General features: G+C 38.3%; 1 protein-coding gene across 3 annotated transcripts in view; it reads left to right on the top strand.

The window, feature by feature from the left end:
- LOC111867354 (transcriptional activator protein Pur-beta) overlaps positions 1–18234 on the top strand; it is a 149253-nt gene extending 131019 nt beyond the window's left edge. For all 3 annotated transcript variants that reach the window (XM_023857134.2, XM_023857133.2, XM_033752654.1), the window contains one exon: positions 16527–18234. In XM_023857134.2, coding sequence (XP_023712902.1) covers positions 16527–16679 — 153 coding nt within the window. In that variant the 3' untranslated portion in view covers positions 16680–18234. The remainder of the gene's footprint in view (positions 1–16526) is intronic.
- The last annotated feature ends 2376 nt before the right edge of the window (positions 18235–20610 follow it).

Below are 20610 nucleotides of genomic sequence, written 5' to 3'. Positions count from 1 at the left end.
GGGCAGGAGACCTACCACATGAGCCCTTCAAAATAAGGAAACAGCCACCCTCCCTAGAGCAGTGGATTCAGGCACCCCACCAGTCACCCTCTGATTTTCAACAGGGGCCTCCACCATCCTCGTCAGTTGTTCTTTTTGATGATCAGATTGCTCTCTCCTGTCAAGCACTCTTTTAATCTCTTTTGCATTGTCCTCCTCACAAGAGCCCCTATGAGAGTCTGACTAACTCTTCACCTCAGGCCAGAGGCAGAAAGCAGGAAGAGAAAGCCCCCACCATAGCACCAAATAGCAAGGACTGACCCTTTAGCTATCCCTGCTGTATGCTTCAGGGACTGCTGAGCCACCACCACTGGTCACAGCCCAGCAGAGATCACGGCTTTCTAAGAGGGCTCACACCTGCAGCTCTTCTACTTCTAGGCTCTTCACAGTTAATTTTTTTACCATGGAATTACCCGGTTCCAAAAAGAGATTTCATTCAGCTTTCCCCTCAGTGGACTCATCACCACAGCCCAAGCAAGATTTGGTACCCAGAGCCCTCTAGTGCAGGAAGACTTTTGTGTAGTCACTGGAGACCAGTGTAGGTGAATTTTTCTTCCTCCAGGATACTGACACCAAGAAAGCTCTAGCTTCCTTCTATCCTCTGCCAGCAGAGTGCCTACCACTGTTCCAGGTGGACCCCACGACTGACTTTCAGCCAAGCCCTCAGTTTATTAGGAGGAGCCTTCCACCTCCTCTTGGTCCCTGCTTCTTTTAGCCAGTCAAGTTCTACTTCTTGGTGCTTGCCCCCACCAGAAAAATCTTTACTCTCATTGGACCCTCATTAAGGACCCTGAGAGATTTTAGCTGCTGCAGGGAAATTTGTCACCCACCACAAAATCTTGCATGTGGTGGAGAAGACTAACTTACAATGAAATGCCGCCTTGTACCATTCATCATATTTCTCACTCAGTATTATGCATGCCACAGCATGGTAGCTCATCACACCTTACCTTAGGACACCACCAACCTTTGTCAAGCAGATCAACCCGTCGTCCTCCCATGCAGGCCAACGTGCTGCTTGTAGGGACCACCATAAGGAGTCAAGTCTGGTGGGTGACTCTATCCCTGACACTAGCTATAGAGGCATCCCAGTTCTTGATGGCTGGCACTTTTAACAATCTTTACACTTGTATTATGTGCCACAAGGCAAAGGAGTGCATCCAGAATCCTCAAACATAAAAATACAGGGTGTTCAACCATCGAGGAAATGTGGGAGCAGCGCTGAGCAGGAACAACATTCCTCACAGATTGCTGCTGTAACTGCCGATAGCGGAACGAGTCATTAACACTGAGAAGCACGCACCATCAGGTGGTCTGATCTTGTCACTGCAGTGAAGTCGCATTAATAGTCAGTCTATGTCAGAGGTGTCGATAGTTTACTAATGAACAGCATGTGTTCATTGTCGATACTTTTTCAAGGATAAAACTTACCGAAAATGTATCCGTAAATTTCTTCATAAATATCCTGACTCGCCAGTTCCCATGAAATCGTGTGTATCTAAGCTTGTGAAAAAGTGGCATGTTATGTCGTTCTGCAGAGCTTCAGTGCTGTATGGATTATTCTTGTAGACTTTTCCCTTCAGGTTTCCTGAAAAATAAAAAATCTCAGAAATTTAGATCTGGGAGGCCTCAGTCCTCTGCTAATTATTCTCTCTTCAAACACTTCCCAAATTGCGACCATGGATGCATTGGCCCTATGTTCTGTAGCGCAGTCTTGCTGAAAATACCCATATTGTCTTTCTTCAGCAGTCAGCTGATTGAAGAACGGATTCAGTATATCATTAACATAGCGGTCAGAGTTCATGGTTTTGTGGAGAAATAAAGGGCCAGTGATTTGCTGTGGACTTGCAGCACACCACCCGCACACCTTTTCACTATGTAATTGCACCTGATGTGTAGCATGAGGATTCTCATTGCTCCATATTCTTACATTTTGTGCATTGACATGACCACTAATGTGAAACCACCCTTCATCAGTCATGAACAGAAGCTGTTGGTCCACGATTCCATCGTGCACATTTTGCAGCAACCAGTCGCATAATCTGGTTGTTTCAGCTCATGCACAACTGTTTTATACAGGCAAAATTTGATTAATGTTGTGGCCATGAAAGCACATCCTAGTGAAACACTGGTTTCCTGTGCTAAGCGTCTTAACGATTTTCAAGGACTGATCTGTAGTCATCCCTCAATATCCCAAACTTTTTCTTCAGTCAGCACAATTCTCTTTGATTGCTTCTTTATGTCACACACTGACCCTGTGGCCCGCCACTTTTTCACAAGCTTGGATACATGCTACTTTGTGGGAACTGCCGAGTCAGGATATTTATGACAAAACTTATAGATACATTTTCTGTAAGTTTTTTCCCTTGCAAAAGTTTTGACAGTAAACACACGCTGTTCAATAGTGAACTTCATTTCAGTACAAATGTCAACCGCCTATTGACACCTCTAACAGACACTGGCTATTAATGCAACTTACTGCAGTGACAAGATCAGACCACCCGACGGCGCATTTCTCAGCGCCAATGACTCATTCTGCTATCTGAAGTTACAGCAGCAATCTGTGAGGAATGTTGTTCCTGCCCAGCAGTGTTGCGAAGTTTCCTTGTTGGTTGAACGAATTGTATTTCCTTTATACCAGCAGTTCTGAACCATGGAACACCGGACTCAAGAGGGTATGCGAAACATCAGTAGGGGTATGGGAGATAATTTTGGATAAGTTCATACAAAACAAAAATACTTGCAAGCACTGAAAGTGTTGGCAGTAATAACACGATATATATATATATATAAAACTGCAACAGTTATATTTTTAAGGGTGTAGTGGCAATAAGGTAAACATGATCGTTGCATTTATTCTTGTGCGCCAATTGCGATGACGTTCAGATGTTTGTCATCGCCATTGGAAAAAAATTAGGATTCATGACTCTCATCAAAATGATGAATCCAGATGTAATCTATAGTCATTTGGCATTGCAGACTCTTCCATCATACTTGCAGAACATGTTGCCATCCAGGCTGTGAACTTGATCTGAGCAAGGGCATTAAATCACCACAGGTTTAAAGTGCTGTGTGAAGAGGTTGGGTCTGAATACCTCATTGCTTAAATTGACACAGATGTATGCTGTTTATCATGAAGGAGAGTTGTAACTAGGATCTTTGAACTTCAAGAATTAATTGAGATGTTTCTGCATGAAACAGGATTAGTTCTGCTTTAACACTTCATAAATCTCAACTTCATAGTTTTTTTTTGGCATACGTTGCAGGTGTGTCCGGAATTCAGGATTTGAACATTTCACAGCAGGGTACAGAAGTGACTATTTTAAAGGTAGAAGAGAAATTAGGTCTCCGGGGAGGAATATTTAAATCTGGAAACTTTGCAGATGTATATACCTCTCTCTGTTGAAATCACTTCTTATTCGGTACATCCCATGAAACCAAAATTTCTGACAGTGTTATTATGTGAGTAGATAAACAAAACCAAGGAATTATTCTGAGTGGCTTGGTAACAAATATTTGGGTAAGAATCCCCTTTACCGTTTCTCTTGAGTAGATCAGTGAAAGTAAACTGGCAGAATATTCGTGCAGTGATCAGAAACTTCATTTTGATTTTGAGTCAGTGATTCTGGATCGATTCTGGTGTAAACTTGGTGATGCATATCCCATTCTGAGCAGTCGAGCTTATGAGGTTCTAGCCCCATTTGTCACAACCTACCTCTGCAAATTGTGATTTTTGGTTCTTTCTATCAGAGCCAGAGTGATAAACAATCTAAAAATTGAACATGACATGCATGTGGTTCTCTCAAAACAATAGCCCAGAACTGAGATGTTGCTTGCTAGTAGGCACCAGCTCTGTTTCCATTAATGTCCTATAAGTTTTTGTTATGTTGTGGTGTTTGGTGCTTTCTTTTTGTAACTTTTCTGTCATTAAATAAATAAAGCTCATTTAAACAAAATTGTATTCTTTTGATGATATACAATTAGACAAAAGTCACTGTTGAGAGGCCACATATATGTCATCTCACTCCAAGACTAGGGGTGTGTCGACTCTATAATGATTTACACTGTTGCGGAGCCTCAGTGCATGAGATGCCCCCAGTGGGAAGAGGTTTGCTAAACGGTAAATGATAGAGAGTAAGGTGCAGAAATTCCCAATATGCCAAGGCAGGCATAGGTAGGCCTTGTCCCCATAGTGCCGAAGAAGTGGCCGCAGATGCAATAGATGTGATGGATGGAGCAGGAAGAATCACTAGACTTCCTTCCCTCTGAAACTCAAGGACACATCCTCAGAAACCATAGAATATGAGGAACCATATTTTTAACACTAATATATTTATTTAATAATAGTGAAACATACCAAATAATATACATTCTCTGGTTACACTTATAATGTCGCTCTGAAAGAGAACTATCCTTTTCCATAACAATACAGTAACAGATGTTGGAGCTCGACAGTGACAACTCCAACCAAATAGATTACCCTGAACCTACTGTTAGCCTAGTTGGCAGGTGTCAACTGCAGAGGATGAGCTCACATCTCAAAATAAGCACTAAGTGGCATCTGCTGATTGTCTAGTGACCAGCATAAGTGCCATCATTGAGCAAGAGCTGATGCCACTGATGTGATAACTCCATTCAATCCTTGCATACTGCATTGCCAAGAGGGTAATTCATATGGAAGTGAAGCTGATCAGACCTAAAAGGGTGAGGAATTATACCCTGTTCATACATTTGGGCAGGGATCTCATGGCTGAGGAACAATTTACTATCTGCTCTGTAACCATACAGGTCCATGGATTGTACCAAGGCTTGTTTCCCTCAGGTAGTGAAGACCCTGCATCCATTTTATCTGTTTCATTTAGGGCCATCTCTGTAAAGCACACTTAGTCACCCCTCACCTTATGTTCTGTAAGGGCTTTCATATTTCTTTTGTTTATCACCTTCAAATTTTCACGCATGCTGTGGGACAGTCCTTTGTTTCCCTCAGATGTCAGGAGCCCAGCACTGCAGCTCCTTGCCCCTTATACATTCGAGTCAGTAAATAAGAAAGCGACCCATGCTAGAAAACATTGTGTGACCAAGAAATGAAATATGTCTTCCTACTTATGCTAATACAAGAGGCAGTCACTGATTGCCCACTGATGAAGAAGAGGTGATCCAGTCCAAAAGGGAAAGATATCCTGTGATGGGGAACACTGAGTAGACTCGTGTATAGCAGTGTTGAGGGCTGCCTGCAGCTATATCAAGTTTTCGCCCCATGATGATAGAATCACTCTGAAAGATGATAAGCGAGGAGCATAAATTATGTTTATAATGCTTGTCATGTGTTGGCTGAGAAAAATATAGTGTAGTAGTAACATGTTCAATGCCTTGGCTGAAGGAGAACTATTTAACCTTAGTACAAAACACTCCACATTATCATAGGCAGTAATGTCTGGGGCTGTAAATGTTGAAAATTCTTTATCTCTGTATGCCTTAATAGTGGCAAAAAGTATTGCTTTCCTAACTGGGACAAGCCACAACAAACTTCAGGGAGTCCACACAAACAAGCATCATAGCATTTCTGGAGAGTAAAGAGTTTGTAGAAGGGATGTGCTAAAGCTTCAGATGCTAATAATCCCAAATGAGATTTCTGGGTTTGCTTAAACCGCAGACCATGCAGTGGCAAACATGTTCATGAATCGTGGTGCCCATTGACTGCTATGTAAAGTCTTGCAAATTTTTGAAGCTCATGTGTACTCCCACATGTCCACTAAGGGAAGAAATATGATAGTAGAAAAGCTTTGGTACCATGGCCACTGATACTATGTGATTTTTCCTGCATTTGCACTAGAGCAGTTGTGAAGGACACTTTTAACTAGAAATGTTTATGAATGAACTCCTTGTTTGCAAGTTTTTTGTTATTTTCTACAATCTGGACGATATCTCTGGCAGGTACAGTAAGTCCTGGAGGGCCAGCTGATAATAGATTAGTAGAGCATTGCAGAAAGCATGAGACACAGATTGGGAGAAGACAAACATTTTCTAAAATTCATCAGCAATGATCTTTCATCTACTGACTGATTTGGCATAACTTCCATGGATGATAGAGAAGCAAGAACAAAGCCTGATTATCTGACTCTATCTGAAATACAACAACAAATTATCAGTACCAAACTACACAGCTAAGCACTTGAGTTCATAAATTTAAAGCCTCTTTTGCTTGGTTACTCCAAGTTTTAGACACATAAGCAACAGACTGATGACAGCAATCCATGTTCTGGGACAAGTCAGCTCCGAAACCTCCACTTTCATCAGTATCTAACATAAAAGGTTTGGAAAAGTATGCCATGTATAGGACAGATGGATGGGGTATCGTCATCATCATCTTACAAAAAGCATCTTGGAATTGACCCCACACAAACTTGGCATCTTTCTTTTTGAGGACATTGAGAGCACAGCCTGGATCCACCAAATTAGGAATAAACTTATGTTAAAAATTTACTCTTCCACAAGGAATGAGCAGTGTCCTCTGTGCCATAGGAAAAGGAACACTGTGGTTGGCTTGCATACTAGAGACACCCAAAGACAAAACACAGTGTCCCTAAAAGGAAATCACTTGTACCATAAAGAACACCTTAGGAGGTTTGATCACTAAACTTGTGTCCTGGAGCCATGAAAGCTTGTTACACATGAGCCATATGTAGTCTTCTAATGCACGAGATGAACCCAACCTGCCAGTGAGGAAAATTAGTGACATGCTGCAATTTCTGACATTCCCAAGGGAGACAAAACAGATTGAACCAGTGCTGGTCGATTGCTCTTCCTCAGTGGTAGCCAGTTCTGAGAAGTCACAAACCAAAAGTGAGAAGAATGGTATAGGAACCTCAGAAACAAAATTGAAGTGAACATGTGAAACCCTCGTGTTGAATTTAAGGCTGGCCTTTGCCAGATGTCTCACTCAGGAATGAGGGAACAGCCAAATTAAAAGACACCAAGGAGCAGGAAATTCATAATGGCCCATGAAGTTTTACCTTCAGACATACTTTCCATAAAACACGTACACAGGAACCTTTCGTATGCTGAAATAGTGTGGAAGACAATACTAAACTATGGTCACCTTTCTTTACTTGTTGGAAAAGTTTGGTCAGAGTGAATCTTACAGTGCCTAAATGGAAAAGTGCCAGGGTATGGCTGTTATCAATTTGGACTTAGCTTGATGCAAGAGGTTGGGCTTAGGACAGTACGTTGTGCAAAACATCAGCTCCGTTGGGCATGTCTGCTCTTCTTATGTCATCTAGGAAATGATCCCAAGGTTGAGGTTCATGGAGTTAATCTTAAAAGTGGCAGCCATTTGAAACAGTTTTCCATGATGTGGTTACCTTACAGTAAAAGCAAACCATATTGTAAGGGTCTGGATACCTTTGTTCATTTGTAACATACAAATCTTTAAAATTTTGACCCCCACAATCTGAGAATCATGGTTGTCAACTATGAGCACACAGGGGCCTTAGGTGGTCTAACATTATCAGCAAAGAAAATATACTGGTTGTGAGGACACATGATCATCATGTGCCCAACTGAAAGGGCACTTCTGGAAAACTAACTGGGAATGCTTCAGGTAACTCATACCCTTCAAACTGTTGCCAGTAACATTTTTCTAAGACATGGGAAATCAAAAAAGCAGTGTGACATCCATTGTACTGGATGCATACGCTTTGAAGGATTTGATTTATTTATTCTGGTCTGTCACACTAACAATATCATAAGAGGTTAAACGACTAGCTTCAATAAATTTGATTTGTTTCATTCTGGGCCCTTAAACTAACAGTATCATAAGAGGTTATTTGCAGAATCCTCTTCTCAAGAACTACAAGGTGGTACACGTTCGACCCCTTCATGAGAAATAATAATGACGCGAACCAACTTGGTTTGCAATTTCCAACAAAACTCTTAACAAACTAATTGTAAATAATTTAACATATTAAGACAGCCGCTGTAGTTGTTAAAACATTAGATTTTATATCCATTTTATTTTATCAACATTATATGTATATATTTTAGCATATTTTAACATTCAAAAACATTGTAATAGTGGCTTCCGATTGTATTGATGTCCCTCTGAGGATGGTCTGTAAAGCCTGAAACATGTAAGGGATGAAAAATGTTTACTAGTCACACTCAATGGAACTGTTTAACCTCTTATGATTTGAAGGATTCATTTTCACACTGCAACTCCCCAGACAGATCACACCTCAGGCTATCAAATAGTCTCCTAGAGACAATGAGTTGGACATTGAATCCCACTGGTACATAACTGTAACCTAGCCTTATCTTTTAATAATAAATTTCTACCCATAGTAAAGAAGTATGTGATGCTAATAATAGCTGTTGCACATTAGGTACACCAGAAAGATATGTCTACAGGAATAACAAACAGTTTTTCACCAAACTTTGGAATAGGTGCACACACTGAAACTACAAAAGAAGTCTGTATGAACTTGTGGCCAAAATCACTGCGTTTCCATGCTGAGTTTCTTTAGAATTTTAGAACTTTGGAAGACAGCAGCCTGGCTGGCAAATCTTAAGTCATTCACAAAAACAACATTACGGAAACTGGATCTGTTTCCATCGTCAGGTGAGGAAAGACACCTACTCTGTTGGGTCCCTTAGAAAGAACTATCCTCAATCACTCAATCCAGTGATTGAGGCTAGCTCTTTCTAAGGGACCCAACAGAGTAGGTGTCTTCCCTCACCTGAGGACGGAAACAGATCCAGTTTCTGAAACGTTGTATTAGTTATTTAGAATCTGGACGATGGACAAAGTCTGAAAACCCAGTATCTCTGTGTGTTATACACCATTGTCAGAACCCTATAGTATCTACTTCCCTCATATTTGTTTTGCTTCATTATATACAGTTAACTAATTAGCTTGATTTCATGGAGAGAAGTCCATGAGAAGCCAGTGGTTGCTCACCCACTCAAGAAATTTCTAGCATTTTATGGAAACTGACTGTACAGTCCCATGTTCACAGGAGCTCACCACAAATCTCTATCCTGAGCCAGATAACCCCAGTCCATACCCCCATCCTATATTTTTAAGATCCAATTTAATAATGTCATATGTTACTGACTAGCCAGAAGGTTTGGATTGGTAATTAGATTTATTGAACGCTTCGCATGGACCACAGAAAATACTGGATTACCTGGTAACAGTCCTACACTTGCTGTATTGTTGTGTGTGCATTCATTGTCACATAGAGGTGTTTACCATGCCATTGCCTAGGAATGGCTGTCTCTTCTGGCTCCACTATTATGTCTGTCAGCCCTTATGTCGCAATATTATCCTCCCAACTACATCAAGGTCATTTTAGTGGCCTTTTACCTTCATGTTTTACTTTGAGGACCCTGCATTCACTCCTGTCTCATGCATGCTGCATGCCTATACCAGTATCACCCCCCTTCGTTTGATCATTCTGATTATATATTACGAGGAGATATGAGTTATGAAGCTCCTTGTTATGCAGTTTTCTCCATTCTGTTATTTCATCCCTCTTGGATCCAGGTATTCTACTCAGCACCCTAATCTCAAACACATTCAGTCTGTGTTCTTTCCTCAATGTCAGAAACCAGATTTCACCCCCATACAAAACTATAGGCAAAATTACATCTTTGCCTTTTTATATTTATGTTTTAAGGCACCAGATGAGAAAACAGAAGATTCTGAACTGAATGGTGGAACGAGTTGCTTGAATTTATTCTGCTTTTAATTGTCCCATAAATCAGATTTTGATTTGTTACTGTCATTCTCAAATATCTCAACTTCACCACATTTTCAAATGATTTATTAATTATCTTTATATTTTGATTTATCCCTATATCCTTTTGACATGACGGCAAGATATTTTGTTTCCTCTGTTTACTTCTGCACCAACCACCTGATTACCATCAGTTAGAGCTTGTGTATTATCTCCTAGTAAATTTATATCATCAGTATAGATCAGAAGCTGATTTGTCCTGTTCAGTTTTATACTACCTGGTTTTCTTGGAACCTCCTGAAGGCATATTCTAAAGCAAAGTTGAAAAGCAGTGGCAATGAAACATCTTGTTTTTGACCATTTTGAATAGGAAACTTATGAGACAAATGGTTACCTATACAGACTTTACCATAGGTTGCATTTAAATGCATTTTAATAGGTGTAACTAATTTTATGGGTACCCCAAACTCAATGAGAATACTGTACAGTGTTTCCTTCCTAACTGTATCATAGGATTTGTTGAAGCCTGTGTATCAGTGGTTGATTTAGTCTTGTTGTACTCCCATGTTTTCCCCCAGCAACTGAGAAATGCAAAATATCTAATGAGTAGTTGATCTGTTACATTGAAACCTGCACCCAGCAATTTTGTCTACTTGTGAACTTAACCTTGAGAGGTGAATGAAGGATAAAACGTATGAAATTGGTAATCATGATATGCCAAATAACTACTACAGTTATTTACATCACCAATCTTTAAGTTGGTATAGTAATAAACTTCTTCCTCTTCTTAAGTAATTCTTCCTTATTCCAAATAAAACTGATGAGAACATGGATCTTAAAATGTAATGGTTCATGACTCTGCGCATCACGGTGACTGGTGTGCTGCTTGCTGCGAGGCACATATGAATTTTGAGAATCAGTCAGTATGCCTGATGGCCGATAATATTTGGAATGACTGGAAGTAATTAACTTGTAGGACACTTGAGCATTGGGCTTCATGGCTGGTAGTTTGGTTAATGCGTGGTTTATGGTTTATCAGCAGTGGGCAGCAGTTATCAGCTCCACTAGCCACCTGATCACTATTACAGTTAGTGATCAGTGCAGTGCGTCATGGTGCACTACACTTTAGAGCAACATGTGTTTGTGTATGACACCTATGTGAAATGTGGATCTGTTAGAAAGTGTTGGCAAAAATTTGAACATAAATTTCATGATGAAAGAGTTCCCAGCAGACAAACAATTCACAATTTGTTGAATAAACTTAGAACAACAGGACTCTTAATAGACAAACAAAAACATAAGCACTTTGTGCTCACTAAGGAAAAGTTAGATGACACAGGGGCAAGACTTAATATGAACATACACATAGGAAATCACTGCAGCATCTAGCTTTACAGACTGGAGTGTCAAAGTCTAGTGCAAGAACACCAACACAATCGCTGAAAAGTTGACCCTATGAAACAATAGTAATCCATGCTTTACAGCTGCACAATCCACCTAGCAGGGTTCATTTTTGCAATTGGTTTCTACAGTCTGTTATCAAAGATGAGATATACCTGCAGTTGACATTCCTTTCTGATGAAGCATGGGTTCACTTGCAGGGATACATAAATATGTGAAATAATTCCTACTGGAGTTCACAGAATCCACATCTAACCCACCAGGCCTGTTCCATCCTGTAAAATTTGGTGTCTGGTGTGCAATGAGTTCAAGAAGGATTGTTGGACCTGTGTTTTTAATTAAACAATTAATTGCAAAAGATATCTAAGTGTAGAGGTACAGCATTTTCAGCACCACCTGTGGGCTGTGAATTGTGTAGCTACTGCATTCCAAATATAATCAGCTTTCAGGCATGCTGATGGATTGGCAAAATTTGAATGCACCTTGCAACTGGCGGTGCACCAGTCACTGTGAGGCACAGAGCCATGGAACCTTTCAGCAAAGTAAAATCTTCACTTATTTCCGTCTGCCTTATGTCACTAACCAAAATACACACACAGTACATTCAAAATGTTGAGGGAATCTGCAAGCAGATCACTGTTATCATTCTTCAGCTAATTAGTTCTAGATTGGTAACTGTCCTTAAATTCATTTAATGTTTCTGTGTGTTGTTTCTTTGGAATTTAGTATTTGTTTCTTAACATATTCCTTCTTTTTTTTTTCCCCCTCACGTGTAATAGCTTCGTTTGAACGAAACATGAAGACCATATAGGTAAACATTTTTCTGACAATTCTTGTGTCCAGAATTGTCTAAAATGAGATGCTTTATTGCCACTGCTTTTCTACTTTGCTGTAGAATGTGCCATTAGGAAGGTCCAAGGAAACCAGGTGGGACTGAAATGAAATGGGACATATGAGCTGTTGGTCTGTGTTGATGATGTGAATCTGCTGGGTGATAATATAGATACCATAAAGATAAACACACAGACTTTAATTAATTTTAGTAAGGATGTTGGTCTAGAAGTAAACATGGAGAAAACTAAATACATATTGTTGTCTTGTTATCAGAATGCAGGGCAAAATTATGACATAAAGATAGCTAACAGATTTTCTTTTAAATATAGCACAGTTCAGATAATTAGGAACAACTGTGACAAATCAAAACCCGATTCAGGAGGAAATTAAGATTCAACTCGGGTAATGCTTGCTACCATTCAGTCCCGAACCTTTTGTCTTCTCATCTGCTGTCCAAAAACATACAAATTAGATTATACAGGGCTATGATTTTGCCTGTGGTTCTGTATGGGTGTGAAACTTGGTCTCTGACTTTAAGGGAGGAACACAGACTGAGGGTGTTGAGGAGAATATTTGGACCGAAGAGAGATGAAGTGACAGGAGGTTGGAGAAAACTGTATAATGAGGAGCTTCATAACTTGTTCACTTCTCCAAGTATAATTAGAATTATGAAGTCGATTCTAATGTGTTCTGACAATTGTGGATGACACACAAAATTACTGGGGTTTTGGACTTTTTCCATCGTCCAGAATTTTAGGTAACAGAGGACAGAACGTTTTGGAAACTGGATCTGTTTCCGTCTTCAGGTGAGAAAGGAAGACACCTACTCAGTTGGGCCCCTTAGAAAGAGCTAATCTCAATCACTGGGCAACTCCTGTCAGATTTACCCAGCTATTTCAACATATAGGACTAGGCTAGTTCAGTGGTCGCAGATATCCTATCACTAATAAACTGTTCCCTCTTCATTGCTGGCACGATTCCCTTATTTACAAAAAATATCCTGTCCCTAGTTCATTCACATTAGCATAGAAAAATTTATAATCAGTCTCCTGGTGGGTCAGTGGTTTTTAAAAGGAAGATATATTAAATTTTTATGTTTGTAGGTTAAAATGGACATACCATTTTGGTACAGCTGCTTTGCTGAGTGTTCTAGAGTAGAGTGCTCGAGACACATAATAGCTGAAAACAGTTTACATACTTCTCAGAACTGAATTTCTCTTTCAGTTTTGAATTTCTATGCAGAACAGTCAGTCAGAGCTGGAAATTATCTGGAGATTTGTAATATCATAGTAAAAAGAGCTTAACCAACAGTTCAGTTTCATTTCCTCCTTTATTAGAATCTTAAAATTAGTAACACAGTTCATATTGTTATATCTTAAGGGTGAGGCTATGCTAATTGGCTGTATTCAAACTCACATGTTCTTCATGTAGTAGGGAGATGTTTATGTTTGTATTCCTTAACTGGTTTTGAGAATGTGACTACTTACATGACTCCTGTAAAATGTCTTATGCCTGAGAAATTATGTTTAAGAAATAAGAACTGCCAGATCAGTTTCCCATTTTCATATTATCAAGCCCCTCAAAGGCTTTACTGAAACTCACTCATCAAAATTGGAGTGCTGTGATAGTCATACATTGGTGTATACCATCAGGCAGGGATATGAACTGTGATTGAAGCTTCATACTCACAATAAATTTGATTTACAAGTTTCAGATCTGTGTTTACTACATAATTTGTTTCAAAACAGTTTTTTATTGGGCCTGTACTCTGTTGACTTGAAATGCTGTAGAAGAAAGTTGCAAGTATTTGCGTAGAATCAGTCATAATATTTATCTTTCTCATTCTCCTCTTCTTTCACAACATACTGTGGCACGACAGCTGAAAGTTGGAATAGCGGAACAAGAAGAGGCGGCCGTTGCTAGGTAACGGCGCCGTAAATACGCTTCTGCGGCAACAGATAGTGATTCAGAAATAGTAATGCTGTGTTCTCTATGTGGTCATTGCCCAGGCTATATAGCAAGGACCAGCAGCAGAGTCATGAGGGAGTAAAACGTAATGAGGCCCTTGGGACTTGGAACTAAGAATGACTGTGCTGTCAAGGGCCAGCAGCAATTTACCAGACAGAAAATTCAGTCAGTCTTGAATTGCATTGTTAGCAGTAGCTACTTGTCTACAGCTACTGAACAAACAGAAGAGACTGTTATAGTTATTTGTAGTTATGAGATACAAGCGTTCAGTAAATCCAGTTTTTGATCCAAACTCCATATCTAGTCACAGACACATGACTGTATGTTCTCTCAAAAACACAGTACCGTACTGGAGGCTGCAATGTTCATGTTATGGATGAGAATAGGTTTATGAAGAATGCCGATATTCATAAGTTTTATGAAGGGGTGTTATCTCAAGAATTTGAGAGGCTGTAGTATTGGTACTACTGATGTACACCATTGAGATGTCCTTAGGTGGCAGGATATACACCGTTTCATGAAAACTGGTACAAGCGTTCAAGCAATATTGAGGATTTACCTCAGCATTTTGAATGGCTGTAATGTTGGTATTCCTGATGTGAAGGATTTATGATTTTTGCTGTTGAAATGGTCTCGGGTGGCATGATATATGTACCAAGTTCCATGATGATTATCTTGGGTATCTAAGTTACATTACAGTTATTATTGCAAAGTTTGACACTCTGTAATGTCGGTACTACTTATATAAGGGATTCGTGATGCACACCACTGAGATGGCTTCATGTGGCATAATACACATACCAAGTTTCATGAAGATTGGTACAAGCATTGAAGCAATATTAAGGTTCTGCCTCAGAGATTTGAGAGGCTGTAATGTTGGTGCTGCCGATGGGAATGCTAAAGTCTCATTGAATCTGATGTGTAAACTTTCAGTGTGTTTATATTGTGATAGAAATGTTAGAACTGTGATGGATACGTCAAGATTTACAGATGCCACTGAAACTGTAGTGAGTATTAGTTTTGTTTCTAAACATAAGTTAAATATTTCCATATAGAACATGCAAGAAAAGTCACATTTATGTGCTGAAAAAGAGAAAAACTAGATACATTTATACTGTAATTTAAATATACTTTTATCTCTTTAACCCACTGGTATAGTGTCATTATGCACTTAATTGCCTGCTGGCCTCAAAGTGTATAGTAATGGGAGTCCCACATATCTTAGAACCACTTGCCATTACAGAAGAAGCAGACTCAAACATGGTATGATCTCACAAAAGCAGCACTGCATTATATTGGAGTTTGTTTAGAAGTATTCCAACAAAATTCTTTTTTAAGATTGTTACCTTGAAAAAAGTGGTTTGACAGTCATCCATGCATTGAGCCACGGACTTGATTTGTTCAAAACCTTGCAGATTGAACAGTGATGCAAAAGCTTTCAATAGGCAGACTGTTGTGAGAATACAGTTTTTTTTACCAGTTTTGTGAAAATGTGTGTTGTAATGAAGTTGATTCATTGCTAATTTATTTCTTTGATTAGGCATGGTTTTAAGGTGTGCTATTATTATCAGAGAAACATGTAAATAGAATTTAGATACTTTGGAGGCTTAGGTATGAAAATTTACAAGAGAAGTCACAGGTTTTAAATTTTGTGCTGCACCATTGTCCAAGTTGTTCAACTTCTTTAGGACACAACATCTATGCGTACTCAAAGTTCACAGTATATAGACTGATTTTACTTCGATGTTTTTTTTTATTTTCAATGGATTTTAATTTCTTACCAGCATTCTTTTACTTGGTACCTGTACACTGGCGAGTATTTTTCTGATTACTCACTAATTATCTATTAAGCAGTGTATATTTCTCACTATGTTCCCATGTTTTGGTTCCTGTTATGAATCTAAATGTACATAATTACAGAGTTACATGTGTCTGACCACTAACAGATCAAAACACAGAAAACCATACTATATACAATAAGCCCCTTATGCTATAGTGGATCAGTGACCATTGCCTTTAGGTTCAGATGGAATTTATGGGGTAGCTCGGTCAGTATAGCAATGGGCTACAGGCTGGATGGCCAGGGTTCAATTCCCAGCAGGAGTAAGGTTTTCCTCTTCTCCATAACATCCAGACTGTCTCTGGGCCTGACCCAGTCTCCTATCTAGTAAAGTGGGCAGAGCACGAAGCTGACCCCTCAAGGTCAAGAATGGTGGAACTATACCTCCACTCCCCCATATATCTTCATGGCATAGTGCTTAATTACATAATTAAGTATAGGGATTACTTATATAAATCAGGTTTCACAGGATGAAAGTTTAACATGTAATCAAGTCTTCTTGTGTTGAAGTTCCATGCATTGAATGCTGAAGTTGGATGATAAAGGCAAATCCACATTTACAGTTTTGACACAGAGTATGGTTTGGAGATGACGAGTGAATAGATCTGTCATTTGTGTTGTGCTGTTGTGCTTCTGTGAAGTATAATTTTGTCAATTTGGAGTTCATAATTTGTAAACTTGTCAAATTTTGTTTGTTTCACTGACAGGTGAAGACTAACTTCCGGACGGCCATCACAGTTCCAGAGAAGTCTTGGGCTCGATTCCGAGACATCTTTGCAGATTACTGTGAGAAGATGAAAGAAGGAGGAGAGAAAGTGTCTGTAGGTGGTGGTTCTGATGGGGGGCCTAGTGCAAAGTGAGGGTTAGCCAAGCATTAGGACATGAAATAAAACATAAAAATATTGAAAGTAATCACAAACCATAAAAGGCTAAAAGATTTAAAACCCTGAGACATTTAAAACAAGACTTTTCCATCCAAGGACATAAAAAATTAATTTGAGGAGTTTTTAAAAAATATGAAGGCAGCAAGTAAAAGTTCTAAGACTGGAATTAGGGTTTATTGAAGACCTGCTTAACAGAATTATTCTTCCTTCTCAGAGAAGAGAAAAGTATGGATACTACAGCTAGTTAATCCAACCCTGATGGAAGGCGATTCATCATTTGGATACTCCTCCACTTCTGAAAATGGCTACAGCACCCTGTCTTTAATGTTTATCAACATGAATCTGTGGACAGAAACTTGCCTCAGATCCCCCTCCCCCCTTCTTTGTTATGAAAACATGTTGGAACAATGATTGCTTTTGGATTTCAAAAGTCAGTTGGAAAACGCCATATTTGCTTGTGTTTATTAGAAATATTGGTAAAAGAGTTGCTACTTCCTGTGTGTGTGTGTGTGTTTGTGTGTGTGTGTGGGCGCATGCGCGCGGGCGTGCAGGCGCTTGTTCGTTCGTGTGCGCGCGTGCGCATATGTGTGTCCGCTTATGTGTATGCACTCATGCATTAACAAGTGATGTGAATGTGCATGTTTGTGTGAAACCATTCACTTGCATTTTATGTCAGACATCTTGTAGGGCTGATTTAAAGGAGGTATGCAAGTAAAAAATAAGGGTTGTATTATCTTAAAAAAGTTTTAACAAGTTTAGATTTGGAAATTCTTATTGACTTTAAGATAATGTTGGCATATTGTAAGGAGGATCTTTCCATCCAAACAAAAGTTGATGATTTATGTGTATATAGTACACAGTTGTGAACATGGAATACAGTGTTTGTAGCACACATGAGGTGTGGGTTTAATGATTGATTCAATATTAGATTTGTATGCAAATTACCAGAAAGTGTTGGTGGTAAGTTTAATTACATTTATTTCATATGATAATTCATTTCTTGTTTTAATGAAGAAATTATGATAATTGTGTGTTTCTAAGAATTGTTAAAAATCAAATCCTACCCACAGATGAAATTGAAATCTTTTACTCGTTCAGGCCATAGTTATCAACATTTTCAAAACATCTTAGATGCTACTTTTAAGGCAGATTGTAATGGATCCCAAAGTTAAAAAGGAACTGCAAATGGGTATCTTAAAAAGCACTTTTTTTCTGGGGTGGATATTTTGAAGACTTCTATCAGTCAGTGGAGTACAGCCCAAAAAAGAAAGCACCTGATTGTGATAAAAGACCTATATAGAAATAACTGAGTGGATGCATGAAGTGTTGCAACATGAACATCGCTGCCAGGTGCAGAAGAGATCACAAAGTGCATGATGAGAACCTGCTGTGTCAGTTAATGATTAGAACATCTCAAATGGATGTTTATAAAACAAACGATCAGCTACAAAACTCTGCCATCCGAAGTCAAAAGATGTGAACATTATAGATGTAATAAAAACATGTATTAAAGTGAAACTTAAAAACTGCAGCTTAGAATATTTCTAAGTGTGTTAGAAAAATACACACTGATATGTTTATACAGTGACAATTAAAGAAGACTATATCTGTTTTTAACATCATTGTAATGTGAAATTGAACCTAAGGTTTGAATTGATGGACAAAGGCTCTGAGTGACTTAGAGAACCTGATCACACATCAAATGAACAAGATAGGACAAAGAAGGTCACATTTAATAGGATTTTTATTTGAGTTGCTTCTTTTCATGAGAAGTTTATGCCAAGTGTTTCAAAGTTGTATCACAGGATGGTATGTGTATGTTCCCAGATTGCCATTGTTTTCTGAATATGACAGAAAAAGGGGCTGATGGATTCTAGAGTTTAAAACTATAATATTTATATCAAAATATAAAAGAACTATCATACCTGTTGGTGATTTATTTCCTTTAAGGATATAAATGATAAAATTTACAGATTATGTTTTCATTGCTCTTTTTTTCTAACAAAGGTATGAAAATGTGTTAAGTTGCAAAAAGAAAATGGTTTCCATTTCATGTTATACAGAAGTTTAATAATATTTGAACAGCCACTGTAAAGGATATGAAACCAATATAGTTAAGTGTAAGTATTTTTAATTACATTATTCTTAATCAAAAAAGAAAATATAAAAACAAGAAAGTGTCCTCAGAATGTAAACTGCACATCAGCTAATTCTAAGGAGGAGACATGTAATTCAGTTCCACAAAACTGCCATGTGATTAGATTAATATAGGACATTGGTGACATGTCCTTCTACAACAACAACAACAACAATTATAATAATAATAATAATAATAATATTATTATTATTATTATTATTATTATTATAATGATGATAGTGGTGATGGTAATGGTTGTGGTGGCAGTGATGAGACGATGCCAGAAGGCGAGTGTATGCTTAAGTAACTATAAGATAGCAGTGTCAGATCCAAAATATGTGTTGAAAAAGCACAGTGAAACATCTGTATTTGCTGTTGTTTGACTGAGCTGTTTCACATTCTGTAAATTTTATATATGCTTTAAACAAAAGAACACAACCATTTAATAATAATGTGGGATTGGTTACTAGTTCTTGTTTGCTGCCAATTTTGGTAAGGCAGTATTACATTTGTTACATTTCGCATGATTTAAGAAATGTTTTGACACGTTCGTGATGTAGACTGCCTTTGTCTTCTTTTTTTATGTTTGAAACAGCATGGATCTGACAACCCCAGTCATTCAGAAATGTGTTTGTTTCCATCATTGGAGTTTAAAAATGAGATGTATTGAAATTTGTTGGAATGGCCTTCCTTTCAGTGTTGGATGATGATGTTTCCAGCAAAAAGAATAAATTAAATAAAATTATGGAATGAGAAGTACTACACATATATTTTAACGATAGCTAAGCTATGCAGATGTTAAAACACTACAGTGTTCATGCAAGACATTCTTTCATTGTTGTGTTCTATAGTAAGGAAAGGTTGGGAAGGTTTCAAATGAGAGAAGAGATGATAAATTAATTTATGTAAGGAAGTATTNTGTGTGTGTGTGTGTGTGTGTGTGTGCACACACGCATGCGTAACTGTGTTACATGAAAGTCTTTGTTGTAGTTAATATGCATGTTATCAAAAGCTGCTGGGGACTCAGGGTTTTCTGATGACTGTTCCAGGAAGAGTTTTTGAAAATAGCCGTTTTAACATATTTCATAATTTGTAAATTGGTGAATTGTAATATTTTCTTTTAAAGGACCCTTTTGATTATGAGTTTCATGTGTATGTTAGTTTATCCAGTGTCACATGTAAGTTTCTTGTGGTAATGTGGGGCATCTCTAAGTTTAAAAAAAAGTATTTCTATAAGTTGTTTTGTAGGTATGTTGGATCATAAACAGAAACACTATACTTACAAAATAAATTCTAATAATATTAATTAATAGTGTTATGTGGGATTTAAATAGGATGGAAGGATGTATGAAAATGGGTACTAGGAATTAAAGTTCTGAACTACAGCATGTGAAGAATGTGTAGGCATGGTGACTGGTGATAACTATTGGCAGGTTGAGACTGAAAGTTTATATAATATTGTTCCTGGTACTGTACATTGAGTCTCCCCCATATTCACATTTATTTTGGTTTCTGTTCAGAACACAATGAGAAATCATATATAAGTAACCCTTCTTCATTTTTGCTATTTTCAGCTTTGTTTCCTACAGTGCACTGAAAAACTTGCAGATCTCATTTGTGTAATTTGTAAAAGAAACTCTGAAATATAGCACATCTCTTCTTGAAGATTCTTTGGCCCCAGATTGGTCACTTCAGTCACACTCACATCAAGCAGGGAAGAGTCATTGTTTATAAACTTTTAAATATGCTTTCTTATTCTCGTAGTATAAT

This window comes from Cryptotermes secundus, unplaced genomic scaffold (genome assembly GCF_002891405.2).
Source record: "Cryptotermes secundus unplaced genomic scaffold, Csec_1.0 scaffold65, whole genome shotgun sequence".
Lineage (NCBI taxonomy): Eukaryota > Metazoa > Arthropoda > Insecta > Blattodea > Kalotermitidae > Cryptotermes > Cryptotermes secundus.
The sequence above is the reverse complement of the archived record's forward strand: the minus strand, read 5'-3'. Positions and strand labels throughout refer to the sequence as shown.